We start from the raw sequence: 22021 nt of genomic DNA on the forward strand, positions 1-22021 counted from the left end.
TAAGCTTAATGATGAAGGACCTCCTTTTTATAGCCGAGTCCTAAAGGCTTGCCGCAGTGCAACACCTCTTTAGGGAGAAGTTTTTACACCCAAACCACCGCTGAACATTTTTTCTGATGTTCTCGCCAGGATTCGAAACCAGGCGTTAAGCGTCATAGGCGCACATGCTAACCTCTGCGCTACAGTGGCTCCCTTCGGCGCCTTATTTTCGTTTTTCTTTATCCGGTCTACTACTATTTTACACCATTCTCCATAGGCGGCATACATTACAATACCGTCAAATGTTTCTTATCAGCACTAAAATTTGATTCAAAGAGTCTTAAAAAATTGTTCCCCACGTATCCTAAGCAAATTCTACGTCTTTTACCAGATTATCAAAGCATATGTCTGACGTGTTGATGTATGAAAAAATATTTACACTTCATTTCGGCTCCCAAGTGTTTCGATTTGCCAACACTCACGTCCTTTACAGGCACACAATAAATCAATCAAGCAAAAATTTCCTTCAGATTAAGATTAAGACTTTATATTTAGTTTTTTTTTTTAATTAATAAACTATATATTAGATAAATTATAAAAGGTTAAGGTAATTTAGCATAAATATCATTAGAAAACAAATTAAAGTAAAATTTGAGGGCGCTGTTTGATAGAGAACGGCGTATTGTAGACTATCCCCCGAGTATGCAAGCCAAAACCCACAACACAAATGAAAGCAAGACAGCATTACAAAACAGTATTTGGTAAAATTATATAAATAGCGACTGTACTCCGGCCATTCACTCAAACTTGCGGGCTACATTTTGCTGAATAGCAATGGCCAAACTGTATTTCAGCTTTTTTTGTTTATAAGGTACAAAACAAATATTCAGTTCATGTTTTTTTTTTTTTGTTTCTAATAAAAACTTAAATCAAAAATTATAGTATGTGTAACTGCCAAATGAACGGTGACACGAGATAAAATTAAACCTAACATTCCATAGCTAATGAATTTGAATTCTCATTTAAGGCATTCACCCCATTCTCTATGGGCATAGCTAAACTATTCTCATCCATTGTACCTTCCGGATGATTATTCGCAGATAACGTTGAAGCACCATTCATTTCAGTCTCTCCACACTGCATATCATCATCGATGTGTTCGCCATTGCCATTAGTATGACCATTTGCGGGAGTATCGTCCCAATTAATTTTGAAGCGGGTAACACGGGGTTTTGTGGCTAATATATTGCGGGTGAGCTTATCGAACATTGGTTTGGGGGGAGGATTTTCACGCATTTCTTGATCGGCGTATTCATTATTTATGAAGTAGCCCACTCGTACAAACTCCTGTCCACGATATGAACAAGTCAACAGAACTATTGTAACACCAACAGCATCTTGTTCTGGTATTTTTGTGACATCGGGTGGATCAGCTTGAAAAACAAAAATGTGTCTGCCCTCGGGTACGGGACCAACATATATAGTATCCAATACCTGATCATACTCCTCGGACTCTGCTGAACCCACATAAATCATTTTCCATTCCAAATCCTCCTTCAGTTCCTCAATACATTCGAAAGTTAGTTCGAATTGGAAAGGATTGAAGAAACTGCTCGGATTGTCTAGAACCACCACATTGGTTATGTGAACTTTTGCCATGATTACTCAAGTGCGCGTTTGTTCTGTCTCGTGAGGCTCTTTTGCACAATTTTTGGCGTGGCTTCTTTGTATCAACAGTTTGCGCCTTCCGTTGTATTTAGTTCGTAGTCTGCAACGATGAAATTACAAATTATTAACCAATACAAATTTCCACAACTGCAAAACACCAAACAGACATAAAATCCTTAATTTACACATTTCGCTTACCCTGGATCTTAAGGACACTTCAATAATTAGCAATATTTCCTTGGGGTTTTTTGGTATGGAATAAAAATAAATAAAATGTTCTCGATCTCAGTGACTCGGTTTTTGTCAAACAAATGTGGATGTGAGAATGACATTTCCATGACAAGAAATATTGCCAACTTTCCCGCCAAATTCCAAGATGAATTGCCAAATTTTTGTTTATCACATATTTGCACTATGGACCCTTTACATGATCAAAAAAATAAAAAGAGAATCACTCGATTTTTTGCTGCGAGTTAAAATCATACAATACGGCGAATGTCGGTATGAAAAAAGGGCAATAAAAAGACATTTCTATATTATAGCACGTTTACATTGAAATTTGTATGATCTGGATTTCACTTAATCCAAAAACAAATCCTGTCCGTTTACACATTGCGTTTTTGGAGATTTAAGTGACATATATAAACGTACATACGTATACATGAATGTACATATCATGAATGTACATATCCATACACAATTCTTGAAAACAGTTGCATATTTTGGTAGTTTTATCGATTATTCAGCCATGAAATGGGGTTTATTTGGGATTTAAAAAATGGTATTTATTTTTCTATGGTAAAAACTCAAAAAACAGGATTTTGAACATAAATCTCGTAAAGGCAAAAAATCCGGATTAAGTGGCCAATGTCAACCAATTTTTAATAATTGCCAGGTTTTATTTTATTCCAGTCAGTCCAAGTCAGATGTCCTGTATGGAATTTCGGTGCAAAGTTGTACTAAAAAGTTTTGGATTTTAAACATTGTCGGATAATAACTGATTAACCGTGATTTACAATGTACAGTACTAAAATAAAACATAGGGATTCACATACAAATATCATGTTTTATTAAGTTATATTCCATGGTACAATTAAGAGGTAGGGTCATTAGCAAACAACAAAAATCTAATTACCTTGAGTGGCAAATCCCGCAAATTGAAATGTCAAAGTGGTTTTAAAAATATACTTTGTTTTACAACTTATCTTCTACAAATGTGTTTTATATTTGTATTTTTGTCATTACAACACTGTTTTGTTGCTTAAGGCTGATACTACGTTCTTTTTGCGGAAAATTTTTCGAAAATAGTTCATTCGTTGGTTTGACTAGGTTACCACATTTAATTTTTTTGGATTTTCTTTGGCCAAAATGTTGCCATTTACATGTTAAAAATAATACGGTATCAAACAATTTACTAGCTGCTTACGAGCATGAGTACACACAATTGTGAGTGTGTGGGTAACGTACTGAACTTCATTTGTTTTTTGTAATTTCAAACAAAACCCACCTTTTCGTAATTAATATATAATGAAACACAAAACAATTTAAAAAGAGACAAATGCAGAATATATTTGTAAAAATAATTAGATTTTGTAGTATTTTCACTGTTATAAGTTAAATAAGCACAACTTTGTCAGCCTTTGTCAGCATCGTCCACTTTTATCCAAATATTGTTGTTGTAATTGCAAGACCAAAAGCGCTATACATTCTTTCACAAACATTATTATTTCGTACAGATTGATTGAGTTGCTTGTTGTGAAAGAAATATTTATTTTTCATTCGTGTATATTTACTTATATTTAAAAAATAATTTCTTATATATGCATCCACAAACACTTTATTTTTTCCAACCAGAGTAAATACATGTGAGAAACATCACCAACACTAACAAACCCTCAGTTACAATAAGTAGTTTATTTTGCGTAAGAGAATGACTTGTTGCACAGCGACTGTGGTTGTACTCGCAATGGAGGTCCGAAAAGTAAATTTTCCCTAGATGAAAAAACAAGAAAAAACAACGAACACATTTCGGCAAATTTTTTCGTTTGTTTTTTTTATATGCAGTTTCAGTGCGAAAACCGAATATAGTACCGGCCTTTATGTAGGGAATATCAGGTCAAATAGAATATCCTTTCAAGATTTTAGAAAAATGTCACCGCTGTGATATCAAGCCTTTGACATTTAGATTTACTGCAAAATCAAAGGAAAAATAACTCAGCTGTTTGCATGACTTCACCTAATTAAGGTATCCTGGTTCCATTCTTAGAAGTCCGATATCAACTGGCATAGACTATATCATCTGACATGAATTCACCTTATTAGTGCATCCTGGTTCTGTTCTTAGAAGTCCGATATCAACTGACATAGTTGACATAGACTATATCATCTGACATAAGGCAGTTATCCAACAACAACAAATTTAGTACACTATCTATCAAAATCAGTATTTAGTGCAACTCTGATTTATCAGTTCTCGACATTTTTCATTGCTTGTGTGTGTTATGATCCTTAACTATAATGCACACACACAACCAAAACTCGTTTACAAATAGTGCACATCGCCAAAAAAAAATTGTATTCAGCTGTTTGCTGTACATTACCTGGGTTAATATGTCTTGCTATATTCCCTTTTCGCGATATTTTTCACCGATTACTTTTTTTGATAATAGATTTTAAAGCAAATAGACTTGTTGATTCAGTAGACCTTTCCCTCATTACTTATGGCAAAAATTTAATAAAATTGTTATTTTCATCATTATTATTTATGTATCGTTCAAAAAATTAATAGTGAAAAACATGGATTTTTAACGGTGTAAAACGAACATAGTACCAGTCAATAGACTAAAATAAAACACTGCAAGTATTAACAAAGAACTGCATGGAAAAACAATTAAAGGTGGTCTCATTTGTACAACAACCACAAATCATATGCATCAGTCCGCCATCTTGTCATTAAGCTGTTCGACGTTTTGCCAACACACCCAAATAAATTTGTGTACTATATTCGCTTTTCGCGACATTTTTCGCCGATTACTTTTTTTAGATAGAAGACATTAAAGCAAAAAAATCTTTCTGATTTCATTCAGTAGGATATTCTCCATTACTTATGGCAACATTTTAATAAAATTTTTCATTTATCATTGTTATTTTCGTAATGTTTCAAAATTAATCGTGAAAAAAAGGGTTTTCAACGGTGAAAAACGAACATAGTACCAGCCATATAGGAAACGATTATTCGTTATATATAGTACTAAAATAAAACATAAAAAATTGATATACCTGGTAGTTGTGCCATGATGAAAAAACTCAGCTCATACCGTTATGACACGTCACGCAACTAAGTAATTATACTAATAATAATTATTAGTGTACCCTACCAACCCCCTCAATAAAAGAGATTGGGTTCTATAAAAAGACGAAGCAACATTTGATTTGTTTTAAATTAAAATAAAATAAAAAGTAAATTATTGTTCAATATGGCTGCACGCTTTGACGCCCTGAAGACGAAACATCAACTCTTTCACGTATCTATTAGTTTGGGCGTTATATTAATATGTATGACCTACATGCAATACCGAAGAAATTGGACAGTTTTGGGCAGCTTCTGGGACTCATTGATCATTCCAATTGTATTTATCGGCGAAATGTTGAAAGTTATTCTGTGTTTCTACTATGGCCGGCTTGAGGATTCAACCTTGACGCAAAAACAAAAACAGCGAAAAGCATCATATTTTACCCCCAAAGACTTGGCCTACGGCCTATTATTACAATTTGTTTGCACCATGCTCTATTGTTTTATATGTATAATTTTGGGTGCTCCTGTCCTTCAGAGTTATGAGCAAACTTTTGTACTCTCTCTACTTTTAACATTGCTGTCGGTTTCGCCAACGGTATTCCTTTTGGGTGGAGGTGGAGCATTGCAAGTGTGCTTTTGTGAAAAGCCTGACTTCTTAACTAAAACGGAGGAAACCGCTTTGAATCTATTCAAATACAATGCATTGGGAGGCATTTTGGGTGCTTGGGCTGGTTCCATTGTATCGCCATTGGATTGGGATCGCGAATGGCAAACATATCCCATACCTAATGTGGTGGGAGCTCTTATGGGAAGTGCTATTTTTAATATAGGTAAATATAAGTTTAACTCTTTGGTTATGCTTTTGTGTAAATAAATGAATGATTCTCTTGCGATTTTCTTTGCAGTGGCCTGTACTCGTGTCCTATATGCTACATTCAAAGTGTACATGAGCAAAAAGCGATCATAAATGAAGGTTTATGACTAAGCTCATCTATTTTTCGGTGTGTTAACTTCGATTTTACTTTGAAACTTCTAGTCATTGCATTTATAAACTTATGATGAACCGGGTTTTTGCAAAAGTTGGAACATAAGAATCAATCCTCTAAAATCACAACCACTACCAAAGACAGCACAAAGTCTGGCATTCTAATTATAATTTATATATTTCGATAAAAGACTCAAAATTATTTTTAAATAACTATTTCCTTAAATTTAGTTCCAAAAATTTTATTGTATGTACCTTTTGGTTTTCCTATGCCGATACCAACCACAGATATTGCAAAAATATTCGATTTCAATAATAATAAATAGAAAATTACTGGCCATATCAAGTTTTATACTCTAGGAAAGAAATGTTAGAAACGATGTTGTAATTTTATGATTAAGTTTCACCACACGGCAATGTTCAGGCAGTGGAAAAGGAATTTAGATTAACAAAGGCAGGTCGGGCCGATTCTTCGGAGCCCACCTCCATGAATTCCGCTAAAAATATCCACAAATAAACAATTCAATGGCAAGGATTGACGAGGAAACGGTCGAGCACTTGCTATGTAACTGCCCCGAAATTGCAAAGAGAAGACACAGGATAATTGGTGAATCCTTTTCGAGTCAGGATTTGCTGCAGGCTCGTAGCCCTCTGGTCATTCTGGAGTTCTATAGAGTTCTGAATTGGCTGACTGGATCATACTTTCGAAGGTGAGTTTTTTTCTGGTCTTATGCGTTGTTTTCTTTTTTTCTTTCCTTATTTGCTGTATTGTATTCCATTCTGTGGTGTATGTATATTCATTTTCTCCTCCTTTGTCTCTTCTTTCATCTAGAGTGAACACAATGGTCCTAAGGTCTCCGAGTGCGTGCCCTCCAATTAACCTAACCTAGTTCAAGGACATATGCCTACGTACCAAATTTCTGTCATATCGGAAGATCGGTTTATATGGGAGCTATATCAAATAGTTGACCGATTTGAATTGTACTTGGCACGTTTGTTAAAAGTTGCAGCAAAACTCCACGTACAAAATTTCTGCAAAATTGGATAACAATTTCCAGGTTTATATGGCAGCTATATCATGTTATATAGGAGGATGCCACATAGATTAACATGTCCGCCTCTGACACTGAACGCCTGGGTTCGAATGCTCCTAATGCTGGTGACATTTTAGGGGCACTATGCCATATAAAACTTCTCCCCAAAGAAGTGACGCAGGATACCACTTATTGAGCTTAAAACTTGAATCGAACAGCACTCGTAGTATGTGGGAAGTTTGTCCATGGGGAATATTCATGGGCAAAATCTGCAAAAAAAAGTGCATACTAGGTTATATACCAATTTTGGCCATACTTACCACGAATGTTGGAAGTCGTAATCCGTGCAAAATTTCATCTACATCGGACAAAACAAATCAAATTCATCCACATCGGACAAAACAATCGACTCAAATCGAAGTTCCACTTTATATTTATATTTACAATCGTCAACGACCTACATCAATAGGAAGTAAGTATATGTGCAAAATTTCAAGCGGATTTGTTTGACCACTATCGCATGTATTCAAAATTTATACAAAAAGTTATCCGTTTCATAACCTAAAAATTCCGAAAAAAATAAAATTTTTGAATTTTTTTCCAAAAAATTTAACGTCATTATTTGTTTGCTCAAATATTAGCCAAGCCCTAAGACTTTATTTGATTAACTTCATAACTTTTTCTTCAAATAGGTGTTATTTTCTTCTGTATACCCTGCACCATAGGGTGAGGGTGTACTAATTTCGTCATCGCGTTTGTAAAACATGGAAATATTGATCTGAAACCAAACACAAATAATTCCTATTACTGTAGGTCCTTTGGGATTGTAAATGGCCATATCGGTCCATCTTTTGCTATAGCTGCCATATAAACCCACCTGGGATCTTAAAATTCTTTTCAGATTTTGCTAAAATTGTGTATGGGATATTTTGCTATGACTTCTAACAACTTTGCCAAGTATGGTCTATATCGGTTAATAACCTGATATAGCTCCCATATAAACCGATCTACGGATTATATTTCTTACTTTAATTGGCTATGACAGAACATTGTTCCACTAGCTGAACGTAGAATATCGTTCCAAACGATATTCTGCGCTCGTTTTACAATCTCTGACACCAAGTTTCGAGGTGTCTCCCATCACTTGATCTTTCCATTGGGCTTTTGGTCGTCCCGGTTTGCGTGTTTGTTTTCAAAATACTTCTTTTCTGGAGCTTCTTCATCCATTCTGACATGACCTAGCCAACGCAGCCGTTGTATTTTGATTCGTGTAACTATGCTATCGTCGTCATACAGCACGTGGTTCATACGGCGCCTTTATTCTCCATTAACACAAACTGGTCCATTTATTTTACGAAGAATCTTTCTCTCAAACACTCCAAGCACTGCCTCGTCTGCTTTCACATGTGCTCATGCCTCAGAACCATATAACAACACGGGTAGTATCAGTGTCTTGTATACTTAAAATTTCGTCTGTCGAGAGGTGGCATTGTTTCTAAACTGCTTATGTAATCCAAAGTAGAATCTATTTGCCAGTATTATTCTTCCCTTTATTGCAAAACTGGTGTCATTCGTTTCGTTTACGGCGGTGCCGAGGTTGACAAAGTTACTGACTATCTCAAAGTGTGGTTTCCAATTTTCTTTATCTGATCGGTTGTACGGTGCGTTTTGGGAGTTGATACCATCCATTTCGTTTTTTCTCCATTTACTGCCAGACCCATTTTTACTGATTGCCTTTCGATTCTTTCAAAGGCTGCAGTTACTACTTCCAGTCACCGACCTATCGATGTTGTCATAGGTGAGTAGCATTTGTTGTCTTGTGAGTAGTGTGTCATATCTATTCACATCTTCATCTCGTATAATCTTCTCCAGCATGATATTAAAGACATCTCCTTGTATGAAAACTCGTTTGGTATTGAATGTTTCGGAGAGATTCTCTCCTATTCTTACTGGGGAACGTATATCAGCAAGTGTCATCCTGCAGAGTCTTATTAATTTTGCATGGATACGGATACTCAGACATGGCTTGAAATGCCTTTGAACGTATAGGGGTATCGAAAGCGACTTTGTAGTCAACAAAGAGTTGGTAGGTGTTGATTTGTCATTCTCAGGTCTTTTCCAGGACTTGACGCAGTGTGAATATCTAGGGTGGATTTACCAGGTCTAAAGCCGCATTAATAGGGTCCAATTATCTCATTGACTTGATGTGTTAATCTTTCACACAGTACGCTCGAGAGTATCTTGTATGCGATAGGGAGGAGACTTATTGCTCTGTATACAGAAAGAATATGAAGAAAATTGCTTCAATTAAAAATTTAATTGAAAATAAAAATGTTTTACTTCAATTGAAAAATTAATTGAATCAATCATTTTTTATTGAATCCGGATTTTTTCAATTACCATCACGATTGAATTTGGCAATTTTAATTTTTCAATTGAAGTAAAACATTTTTATTTTCAATTAATTTTTAGTATGTGTATATAGCTTGAGAAACAGTATAACAATATAAATGCCTTTATCTGAATTTCATATGGTCACTATTCGTCTATGAATTCGCTCGGAGGGTTTATGGTCATTTAGTTTGGACGTTAAAGACTTATTTAAGCTTAAAAGTCTTTATTGGAGCCCGATATGCTCATAAGGATTTTGGTAGTGGAAAGTGGGAAGTGCCCCAGGGTGGTGGTTGCTGGGTTAAGGGGGTGGTGTGGACCCCCAGAAACGTGGTCCCGTAAGTGGGTATGAATTTTGTGCTCTACTCCCAAATACCTTTCATTTGAGCCCCAAATTGCCAAGAACGGTAGATATGTATGTCCAATTTAGGGATGTTTTGTGAGGTGAGGTGGTCCCCCAGACACTTAGCCCTGAAAAAATATTAGCATAGTGCTCTACCCTCAAAAACCGTTTTTTAAACCCTATTTTGCCATTGGTTTAAGGGGAGTTTATGGGATGAGGCATCCCCCAGGGACTTGGCCCCAAATTGTTTAATTTAATTCGTTTTTAAATCTCAAATACCTTTCATTTAAGCCACATATTACCATGGTCGTTAAATTTTTACTATTTGAGGGAAGGGGCGGTACCCCAAATACATGGTCCCACTTTTGGATAAGAAAATTGGTTCCGAAAGTGGGTACCAACTTCGTGCTCTACTCCCCAATACCATTCACTTGCGCCCCACATTGACATGGTCGGTAAATATGTCCGATTTAGAGATGTTTTGGGAAGTGAGGTGGTCGCCCAAACACTTAGCCCTGGAAATATATCAGCATCTTGCTCTTCTCTCAAATATTATTTTTTTGAACCTCATATTGCCAGTGGCCTCAAAATTGGATATCAAATACGTTTGCTAATCTCAAATACCTTTTATTTAAACCCCTTGCTGCAAATATGTCTGGTTTGGGGTATGAGCCCTAAAAACTATCAATATCGAGCTCCATTCTCTTTAAGACCCAAATTGTCATGGTGATCAAATACTTCCTATTTGCGAGTTGTTGATATCACATTCGTAGTCTACTCCCAATTACCTTTCATTTGAGCCCCATATTTCCATAGTAGAGAACCATAACCGTTTTGGGGGCTGTTTTGAGGGATGGGGCGGCCACTCAGTGACCTGGCCCTGAAAATATATATCAGATTCTTGTTCTACTCTAAAATACCTCTTATTTGAGCCTCATTTTGCAACGGTCAGCAAATACGTACGATTTGGGTGGTTTTATGGGGTTAGGGTGGCTCATAAACACCTTTTCCCGATTATTGATATCAGATTCGTGCTTTACTCCCAAAGACTTTCATTTGAGAACCATATTGCTATCGTCGTAAATTTTTCCCCATTTGGGGTTGTGTTGGGGAAGGGGTGGACCCGCAGAAACTTGGTCCCACATTTGGAAATCAAATTCGTAATCTACTCGCAAATACCATTTATTTGAGTCCCATATTGCCATTGTCAGTAAATGTCCGATTTAGGGGGGTTTTGACGGTTGGGTGGTCCCCCAACACTTGGTCCTACAATTGGATATCAAATACGTGTTCTACTCTTAAATATCTTTCATTTCAGTTCCATATTGTCGTGATTGGACTATATATATATTTGGTAGGTTTTGGAGATGGGGCGGCCCCCTAGGTACCCCATTCGAAATTTGGATACCAAAATTTTTGTTTGTAGGTTACTATAAGAGAGCACACAAAATTTCGGTTAAATCGCACCACCCATCTCCGAGATCTGGCGTTTCTGAAAATTAGGGCAAGGGGGAGGGATTAAATTAGGGCGAGGGGGAGGGATCAAAAAATTTAGTACCTTATTTTAACCACTGGATCATTATGCACCATCTGTGAAAATTTCAAGAAAATCGGTTCAGCCGTTTCTGAGTCTATAAGGAACACACAAATAAACACAAATTGATTTGTGTATATAAGAAGAAGATGCTCTCAACGTCGATTAGCTCTTCGTATTATTTTTACTGAAAGTGGTACAGCGCACATGGAATAATTTTGAGCATTTATCACATTGTATGTCACCATCATCTTTCTTTATTTCTGCTTTACAGCTACTACAATTTATTTTTTGTGTATTAATACAGCGGCAATTGTTTTTAAACATATTTGATAAAAAAAAACAGTCACAGTGCGAACGCACGGGATATGTCTCGGGTTGTTACGGTGCAGTGACCACGGAAGTACACTGGTTTTCGAAGGTAAATCGGCGATAGTACGGTGCAGCGAGCTCGAAAGTATGCTGTTGACGATGGCACATCGGCGAGATTTAGGTTCTACGTAGCTTTTACGGTACAGTGACCACGAAAGTACACTGTTTTTCGAAGGCACAAAGGCGGATATACGGTGCAGTGACCTCGAAAGTACACTATTGACGGGGTTAAAACGGCGCGGATCTTACAAAGCTATTCCGGTGAAGTGACCACGAAAATATACTGTTAACGGGGACAAGCGGCAAAGGTTAACGTAGCTTTTACGATGCAGTAACCACGAAAGTACACAGTTTCGCAAAGACACAACGGTGAAATGATGGCGCAGTGAAAAATAGAAGTAGTTGAAATGACAAAGTACACTGTGAAAAATAATTGAGTTGAAGTCAAAAACATACAACGTGAAAATAATTCCTCTTTGAAATAATAACCTACACTGCGAAAATTAATTAACTATTGACATTAAACAAGTACACTGAGCGAAATGATTTGCGATTGTAATTCATTGATTAATAAAGTTTGTAATAAAATTAAAATCAATTAATTCAATTCAAAATTCATTAAAACTTCAATTCAAATTGGGACAACACTAATTTTACACAAATGGGACATCTCTGAGTGTGGACGGAAACGAGCCGGCGACTTCCGTGGTCACATATTTGAATATTTTTAATTAAATTAATCCAATTAAAAATTTATTTTGATATTTCGAAAATTTTTGTAATTGGATCAATTAAAAAATTAATTAAATATTTTAAAAAATTCATTTTTTAATTGGATTAATTAAATTTCAAAAATTTGCATTAATTTTTTGAAAACTTTTTCAATCACCCTTTTCAAAAACTGATGTTACCATTTCCGTGGTTGAAGCTGTTTCAATTAAAAAACTAATTGGATTAATTAATTTCGTGATTGAAACTGAGTTTTTTCTGTGCACAGAAAAAATATAGGGAACATTTTTTCAATTGAAAATAAAAATGGGTTTAATTAAACAAATTAATTGAATCAATCTTTTTGTAATTGAAACCGGATTATTTTTCAATTACGATCGTGATTGATATTTAGACAACTTTCAATATAAAATTTGATTAAATCATTCTTTTAGGTGAATTTGAACTTTTTTCAATTACGATCGTGATTAAAATTTTTCTCATTTTCAATTAAAAAATTAATTGATTAAATCATTTTTTTGATTGAATCTAACCTTTTTTTCAATTAAGATCGTGTTTGAAGTTTTTGAAATTTTCAATTAAAAAATTAATTGATTCAAATATTTTTTTTATTGAATCTGAAAAAAAATTTTGTATATAAAATGTGATTGAAAATTTTTATTTTTTTCAATTAAACAATCCACTAACTTTTACTTTTTGTCACTGGATTCATTAACCAATTCATTGAAAAACGACTGAATTTATAAGGGAAAACAGCAGTTTTCATTGAATTGGCAAACGAATCGAGTGACACAGAAAAAAATGTAAGAAGTCTAGGCAGTAAGTTCTTTCCTTCATTTTTTAATTGAATCGGAAACGTCTTGGACCCAACAGGACTGTTATGACTGTCTGTTTTTGAAACAGTCTAGCTGCTCAAACTTTTGATAAATACTTTCTATAATAAAGGGTTTTTTTTAAGCTATAGGAAAGTTAAAAAAAATACATAAAATTCGGAGGAAATTCATAAAATCTTTATTTGAATCGAAAATACGGTCCCTATAATTTAATTTTTTAAGATTATTTTATGCAAATGTTGACCATGACTTCGCTTCAAATGGTCCATCAAATTATGGCATACTCTTTCCAACATTTCGGCCGGTATCTCACGAATTAATGCTTCAATATTGTCTCCCAATACGACGATTGAAGCGGGCTTGTCTGTATAGACATGACCATTAACATAGTCCCACAAAAATAGCCTAAAGGCGTTAAATCGCATGATCTAGGCCGGTCTCGAACGTGAAATAAAATGTTCACCGAACTATAAGTCCATTGGTACGCGTGGTGTGTGGCATATGGCACCGTCTTGTTGAAACCACATGTCATTCAAGTCAAGCTCTTGCATTTTGGGTAAAAAAAAAGTTGGATATCATCTCACGGTAGCTCACCATTCACAGTTACATTAAGATTAGCATCATCTTTGAAGAAGTACGGTCCAATGATACCACCAGCCCATAAACCGCACCAAACTGTGACTTTTTCTGTATGCATTGGTAGCTCTCGCAATGTTTTTGGTGGATCTTCACTCCAAATTACCAAAAAGATAATAGCTAAAAAATCAGCCTTTATAAGATGAAACTCTCCTAAAAACAGCCGAAAGACAAAATTTTTAAATATCTAGACGCAATTTTAGTCTTATTAATGATCAAAAGATGCATATTAGTGCCGTTAATTTAATTGCAACATATTCTACATAAATGTTTTTCCCCAATGTATGATGTAATACATAAAGTTACTGTAATAAAAAAAAATTAATAACTGTTAGTATATGTCGGTAGCTAGACCTAAATCCGCCTTGCTGCTCTTTCTTTTATAATTCAGGGAACAATAATTTCCGCTACATTTTTGGAAAAATCATACTGCATCGAAATCGATGGTGCGCCTTACACAGAGCGCTTTCGGCAAAAATTTTTATATTACATTTGCATATTTAATTTTTAATTGATCCAATTAATAAATTAATTGAAGATTTCAAACATTCATTAATTGAAAATGGAATTGTTTTATTAAAAATTTTTTTCAATCATCTTTTTCAAAAACTGTGACTGATATCATTTTCGTGATTGAATCCTTAAGTTTTCCTTCAATTTACATAGAGAATATACAAATTATTCTGTTTTGTTTTTCTATTGCTTGAAACGCTTGGGTGATTGCGTTCCTTGGCTAAATAGTTGATATTTGTTTATTTTGATAACAATCCTACATACGTAACATAATATTCTTTAAGAATGGAATATATAAGCTTCATATATGTATGTCAAACATTATATTGTTTTAAGCTTTGCTTGCAACTAGAAAACTCTCATCTTCCAAAAAGCACCGTTGACCCACATACATTTCGTTTGGTTCCCAAAAATCATCATCATCATCTCCGAAAGGCATATACCGTTCTGTATTTTTACCACTTTCTGCATCCAGCAGTTCATAAATGTCTTGTGGGGGCTTGCTACAAAATTGTTGAATGTTGAATTGTTTCTCGTGCTCTTTATCCAGATCATGCCTAAATTGTTTAATTTCATCGGTTTGGTAAGGACATGCTTTCTTCTCGTAAATGTTTTTAAGCTGTATAAAATGTTGACCATAGGCCTGACGTTGTTGTGAATTTTGTACTATAGCCGCCGACCAGCAGATGGCTATTGTGGTATGCGGTTTATATGAAGCCACAATATTATTAAATTCCTCCGTCGTTATGCTGGGGTTAAAAAATACTGTTTCATGTTTTGTTAGAAAACTATACATTTCCGACATTTTTGGAATATTTGGTTCTGTGTTGTTGGCTGGTTTCTTCGTATATATGTTCATATATGAAAGTCGAGACTTAAGCAGCTCCTGGGGTAAAGGTTTGTCTGCGGCAGATGTCCTTTCAGTGAGACGGCATTGAAAACTGGCATTTTTCGAAGGTTTTAGACAATTATCTAAAGGCAAAGTGTTAACAATAAGGATTACACATAGCAAATTTAGAACACCATCTTTATACTAACCTCCTTGAAGTCCCGTAGAAATTTCCATTTGATTTATCCCTAAAAGCAAAGAATGTTGTATACTAAATATTCTTCCCTTAATTGCTATTGCTGACAGCACTTACAATATAGCTTATCCTTGTTTATTTGGAATTGTTCACAATACAAAGCAAATGAGTTAACATATAGCTCTGACATTACAGCATGATGAATTTTATTCTCATTACGTATATCAATATTCATGCCCAATTCTCCTGTTGTCGCATTACTTAGGACACAGGTCGCTTCGGTTTGCAGACACTCGTGAATGTTGAATTTCCAATTGTGGCGTACTAGGCGATATTTCAAATTGCCACTTTTTCCATCCGGGGAAAATCCATAATAGAAAAGTAGGCGTAAAGTAAATTCACCCTTCTCGTAGGGAGCCTGTAGCCATGCAGTTATTACACTGCCTTCTTGAGCCTTCAAGGCACCATCCGTTTTCGATTTGAATAGGCGAGAAACATGCTGTTGTCGAATTTCTTTATCCTTAACCAGCTTTTCATTGGATAAATCCTTAATTGCTATTGAAAATCGTACATTTATAATTCCCATTTAATATTCTCAGAAATCTACTTACAACTCAAGAGAGACAGAGGTATAGTGGTATCTTTATCCTGCAGTGTCAACCATCGAGGACTGTCACAACCCAACAATATTTCGTCTATGGGCTTTATGCTGTCATTTCTAAAGGATATAGTGACTGGCACAATTTCTCCCGCTATCAGATCGGAGGGTATGGCAGAAAAACTAACATTCAAAGAGGGCAAAGTGGGAATTACGCGTATATTAAGTTTCTGATCAAACAAAGGTGCCTTATTGCCCGTTTGTCGCAGAACTTGTGTCTCAAATTGTAAAGACCCTAGAAGTGTTGCTTGGGGCTCCGCCACTGATGCCACATTAGCCACCATGCCAACAACAGTAAAACGGCCAGTAAGTTTTGGAGTCAATTTAAAATATAAAGTCTGTGAGGCCTTTTCTTCCAGCTGTACTGATTGGGGCTGGCCACATTTTACAGCAGCTTTAATGGCAGCATTGTCTGAAACAGAAAACAATTAATGGTAATTGCCCAAATTTATTTGCTTAACTACTCACTAGGGTTTTCGCCACCGTTCTCAAACAAACACATGTTAGTTAGTTCCTCGTCGTTTTCCAATTTTAAGCGCCACAAAAGTTCAACATTACTTAATAGGATGCCACATCGGATTGTATTGCATATGGTCACTGACAATTCGATTGGTTCTACAGAAACGAAAAATATAGATGGGCAATTTGGCATGGGGATTTTATTTTGTACCTCCTTGTATAGCCACGGGATTATCAACAGTGGGATTTTCTTTGGTAAATAGACTACGTGATGGTTTGAATACCTGTGGCTTATTGGCCGAGGCAGTGGTCACAAGCATTTCTTCGAGTTTATGCCAAATTGTTTCATCACTCAGGTCGGTCTAAGTAATATAAAATGTTGACGAAATTTTCCAATTATTATCATTTGAATATTTTCTTCAATTACTTACATTAATGTCCATATTGGTAGCCGGTATATATTGGGCTGTGACCACTGCTGGAGGCGATAAGGTCAATACCTTTATAGAGTCTTGTATCACTTGGGGCAAGGCATGGGGCATCAAACCCATTTCTGGATGACGTTTAATAAATTCCTTTGGAACGAAAAATTAAAATAATGTAAAGATTTAAAACTTTAAACAATATACAGTCAATATCAATTTTGAGTAGTGTTTAATTCCTGATTTTTTTTATAAGAAAAATTTTAATGTTAACTTTTATTATATGTACTATAAATTATTATTGGTAATATCAGTTAAGTTTGTGAGATTAACTATTTTCGAGTTAATTATTTTATGAATTGTTAATTTTTTAAGTGTTTTATTAGTATATGGTCTAACGAATTGACTAATAAATTACATGACTGCATTTTGATTACTGGTAGCAGCCCCAGGTTTACTGGTGACAAACCAAATTAAATTAAAGTTAAAATTAAATATCCATACGTACGTTTTGAGTTTGTATAAACTCTTTCAAAAAGCTTAATTGTTGCTGGCCATTTTGCAAACTACCCGGCCGCAACAAATGAGCATATGAACGACTGGCCTCTTCTAGCTTTTTCAACATATAGGCCTGTTTGGCCATTGTATACTGAATATGATCCTCAGCTAAGCTCCAACCTTTTTGCTGGAACACCTGATATGCTTGGGCATAACAGCGATATGCATGCTTTCTTTGCCCGGCTCTTGAATACCGATTGCCCGAAAGTATTATTTGGAATGCGTAATTGCGATACATGGCTGGGGAGCAAGCCAAAAAGCAATATGCAGCTTGTTCCAAAAACAAAGCTGAACGCAAATCCGATTCTTCACTGCTCATGCGGATTAATTGCTTAGCAGCTTCACCATACAATCTACCTGTCTTCAGACATTCAACACTAAGTAACGTGGCACGTGTTGCAAATTGTTGTAATCTGCAAAGAAATTGAAAACGCTTTCATAAAGATAAACTGAACACCACACACACACATCGCACACAACATACTTGCAGGTGTTAAGATAACAATTAATGGCATCTTCCATGTAGTCATAAGTTTTGCGACTCGCTGTACCCAACATAAATGCGGATATCGCTGCCATTTCTAATGCACCTGCATAATATTGCCATGCGGAATCTGCATTAAAATCTCTTTTAGCCTGGTGATAAGCTTGAAAAGCCATGTTGTAATGCCCAAACATAAAGTATAGATCACCCAGTTTACGAGTTTGAAGCTCTGCAGATTCATGGGTGTAGCTGCAAAATGTCAATTTACCATTAAATGCAATTAGATAAACATATACTGTCTTACATGACTGCATTTTGATTACTGGCAGCAGCCCCAGGTTTACTGGTGACAAACCAACGCTTTGTAGCGCTTAACAAAGACTTGCTTACGCCCTTTTTGTTGGTAACCTGCAAGCATATAATTCAATTTCGGAAGTCTCAAAATTGTTTTCTCTACTCACAGCCTCATTTAGAATTCCCACTAAATGCTCAACATAGGGTATTAAAGCACGTACGGCATAATCTTGTACGAAATGCCTCAAGTTTTCAACGTCCATGGCATTTAAACATTGGCCATGGGGAGCATCAAAATCGCCTATCCATACATTTGGATTAATGGTTTGTGAAGCAATACTTTCACTGCTTACAGAAAATTTGGAATTCTGGAAAACAAATAATAAATTGCTTTAATTTTTGCCAAGCCATTTATTGTACTTACAATGGCCTCTGTTGCATTCTCCTGTACAGGGCTCAATGGATGCAAAATGCTTGCAAGATCACTGGCTTCATTATTAGCCATTGCATCACTCAACAAAGACATTTGCATTGATGGCATGGCAACGGCTGAGACGCCGTCTTGAGGAGTTTTGTCACCAATACTGCCCCCACTTTGGCCTTCGCCAGTTTTCGGCTGCCTTTTCAGAAATGATGTCCAATAGTCGGGCACCTCGGTTGTAGTTACATTTGCATCCAATGAATTAATTTGTATTAGAAAACACTTGGTATCTCCAAATGTTGATTTTAACATTTCATAGCCTTGCTGAGCTTTGGAAAGATCACCTTGGGTACCCTCATGCAAGACCACATAACTGTTGAGTACATCAGATGAATGAAACCATTTTGGTAGTTTTTGAGGAGTGACACTTTGCATTTGATGAACTCGTTGAGACAATTTGTGCGCTGTTTCCACAATATTTGGATCTCCACTGGACAAAACAATAAGACAACTAAGAAGATTGCGAGTAAACTCATGGTCCGCGGTATACTGAACCGTCAAAAACGTTTCACGCCAATTCTCAAACCATGGCTCTGAGGAAGGCAACTCCAGGGAAATATCAGCTATAATTATAGGTAGTTCCTAAAATAAGTGTAATCCAATTATCGTGGCAGGATTTGCTTACCCAAATGTATTATTTTAGTTTTTTCATTATACACTGTTGTAGACTCATTTAACATTTTCCTGGCTAAAACAGTCTGTGGGGGCCTCCAATCTACATCACAAAAATTTAGACGTAATCCTCTTATAGAGACGCTGGTCCCAGATATATCACGAAAATGCGCTAGAGTAAAAATAAATTTGCTTATAGGATTAACAATTTATAAAAATTTTATTACCATCATTTTGAAGTTTTGCAAAAGGCTGCAACAATTCTGGGAAGGACAAATTATTACGGTGGCACACTTCATCCGCGTAGGGACTACACAAAACGCCTATTAATGGGGAAAAGATATTTTGCACAATATCACGAGAATTATAGTTCTGTCCGGTTAGGTGGATCATAATTTAACAATAATAATTGAACAAACAATCAATCCAATCAGAATCAGTGTTTCTAAAAGTCGATTTTTGATTTTTGTGTGAATAAAAAATCGAATAATCAAACAAAATCTAGCTATCGAATTTTTTTACAACATATAGGTCTGTTCGCGTACTTTTCCAGTTGAAATTTGCAGGACAGTAAAAAACGCAACGGAATGAGCGTATTGAGGTTTGTTTTTGTGCGTTACGTTGCAAAAATGCAACACTAAATACAAATCACACAAAAGCAAAGTGAAACAATTAATGGTGGTCTCCATGGCGAAACAATTAAAGTGGTTCCATTTGTACAACAACCATAAATCATATGGTGCAATCCGCCATTTTGCCATTAAGCTGATCGAGGGTTTGCCAACACACACAAAGATATGTGTGTGCGTGTGTGTATACGTGTACGTACATGAGCAGAGAATATGCGAGAAAGAAGATGACAACAAAGAGAATGCAAACAAAAATCTTACATCTTAATACTGTCAAACCTGGCCGGCTGTGAACAACTGTTCGCGTGAGACCACCTTGTTAAATCCGCCTTGCTTTGATGCTTGAAAGCGAACGCCATTCTGTGCCTCAACTCATGAATCAGTGTTAAAGCATTCGTTAAAGTTAAAAATTGCTTAACTATTGCGAGTTGAGTTTTTGATATTTGTTTGTAGAGTTGCATTTTTGAAAGTGCTTTATAAAGTACGCGAACGACTTCCAGTAACAATTTGTGCAAATTTGCAAAATTTTTTGGCTATACCAACACACTTTAAATACTATCCAATGCATTTCAAGGAGTGTTTTATTTGCCCACTAAGCGGGTTATCTCGCCTAATTTGTATGGAGAAAAATGCTGTCCTCATTAGCTAATGGCTCGTACTATGTTTGATTTTCGCAACATTTTTCGTGATTACTTTTTATGGATAATAGATTTTGAAGCAAAAAAAACTTGCTGATTGCATTCAGTAGGACATTCCCTCATTAAGGCTGGTACTACGTTTTTTTGGGGGGAAAATTTCCCTTATCGTTCTTTCGGTGGTTTGACAAGGTTACCACATTTGATTTTTTTGGGTTTCTTTAGCCAAAATGTTGCCATTTACATATAAATATACTTATGGCACCCGCCAATTTATCAGCTGCTTACGTACATGTTTATATACAAATGTGAGTGTGTGGACCACACTTAAATTTATATATGTTGTTTGCCATCATCTTCCCCTTTTTATACCCACCAACGAAGGATGGGGGTATATTCATTTTGTCATTCCATTTGCTACACATCGAAATATCCATTACTTATAGGGTCGGATAAAGTATATATATTCTTGATCAGCGTAAAAATCTAAGACGATCTAGACATGTTCGTCCGCCTGTCTGTTGAAATCACGCTACAGTCTTTAAAAATAGAGACATTGTGCTGAAACTTTGCACAGATTTTTTTTTGTCCATAAGCAGGTTAAGTTCGAAGATGGGCTATATCGGACTATATCTTGATATAGCCCCCATATAGACCGATCTGCCGATTTAGGGTCTTAGGCCCATAAAAGCCACATTATTATCCGATTTTGCCAACATTTGGGATAGTGAGTTGTGTTAAACCCTTCGAAATCCTTCGTCAATTTGGACCAGATCGATCCAGATTTGGATACAGCTGTCATATAGACCGATCCTCCGATTTAGGGTCTTAGGCCCATGAAAGCCACATTTATTATCCGATTTTTCTGAAATATGGGACAGTGAGTTGTGTTAGGCCCTTCGACATCCTTCTTTGATTTGGCCCAGATCGGTCCAGATTTGGATATAGCTGTCATATAGACCGATCCTCCGATTTAGGGTCTTAGGCCCATGAAAGCCACATTTATTATCCGATTTTGCCAAAGTTCGGGACAGTGTGTTATTTTAGGCCCTTCGACACCCTTCGTTAATTTGGCCCAGATCGGTCCAGATTTGGTTATAGCTGCCATATAGACCGATCCTTCGATTTAGGGTCTTAGGCCCATGAAAGCCACATTTATTATCCGATTTTGCTGAAATTCGGGATAGTGAGTTGTGTTAGGCCCTTCGACATCCCTTTTCAATTTGGCCCTGATCGGTCCAGATTTGGATATAGCTGCCATATAGACCGATCTCTCGGTTTTAGGTTTTGGGGCCATAAAAGGCGCATTTATTGTCCGATGTCTCCGAAATTTGGGACAGTGAGTTAAGTTAGGCTCTTCGCCGTCCTTGGTTCAGATTTGAATATAGCTGCCATATAGACCCATCTCTCTATTTAAGGTTTTGGGCACATAAAAGCCGCATTTATTGTCCG

General features: G+C 36.0%; 3 protein-coding genes across 4 annotated transcripts; 1 reads left to right on the top strand and 2 right to left on the bottom strand.

Annotated features, from left to right (window-relative positions):
* Positions 1-499: 499 nt before the first annotated feature.
* LOC106090197 (histone chaperone asf1) lies at positions 500-2260 on the bottom strand. The gene is made up of 2 exons (XM_013256312.2): positions 1846-2260; positions 500-1747 (listed from the first exon to the last, which is right to left on the bottom strand). Exon 2 carries the CDS (start codon positions 1636-1638, stop codon positions 967-969), a length of 672 nt encoding a protein of 223 aa, XP_013111766.1. The 5' UTR covers positions 1639-1747; positions 1846-2260; the 3' UTR covers positions 500-966.
* A 2767-nt stretch (positions 2261-5027) lies between these two features.
* On the top strand, positions 5028-6260 carry LOC106090198 (uncharacterized). 2 transcript variants are annotated; one of them, XM_013256314.2, is made up of 3 exons: positions 5028-5772; positions 5848-5915; positions 5979-6260. In XM_013256314.2, exons 1-2 carry the CDS (start codon positions 5124-5126, stop codon positions 5907-5909), a joined length of 711 nt encoding a protein of 236 aa, XP_013111768.1. In that variant the 5' UTR covers positions 5028-5123; the 3' UTR covers positions 5910-5915; positions 5979-6260. The 2 variants fall into 2 exon arrangements, with proteins under 2 accessions (XP_013111768.1, XP_013111767.1); XM_013256313.2 differs by having other exon boundaries at positions 5848-6260.
* Positions 6261-14477: 8217 nt separating this feature from the next.
* On the bottom strand, positions 14478-19767 carry LOC106090203 (trafficking protein particle complex subunit 8). The gene is made up of 14 exons (XM_013256319.2): positions 19533-19767; positions 19319-19477; positions 18637-19256; positions 18380-18580; positions 18223-18326; positions 17919-18167; positions 17385-17847; positions 16886-17029; positions 16666-16816; positions 16464-16610; positions 15949-16407; positions 15455-15892; positions 15351-15389; positions 14478-15284 (listed from the first exon to the last, which is right to left on the bottom strand). The coding sequence occupies exons 1-14, from the start codon at positions 19696-19698 to the stop codon at positions 14644-14646; spliced, it is 3981 nt and encodes a 1326-aa protein (XP_013111773.2). The 5' UTR covers positions 19699-19767; the 3' UTR covers positions 14478-14643.
* Positions 19768-22021: the final 2254 nt, after the last annotated feature.

Source organism: Stomoxys calcitrans, chromosome 1 (genome assembly GCF_963082655.1).
Source record: "Stomoxys calcitrans chromosome 1, idStoCalc2.1, whole genome shotgun sequence".
In the NCBI taxonomy this organism is placed as follows: domain Eukaryota; kingdom Metazoa; phylum Arthropoda; class Insecta; order Diptera; family Muscidae; genus Stomoxys; species Stomoxys calcitrans.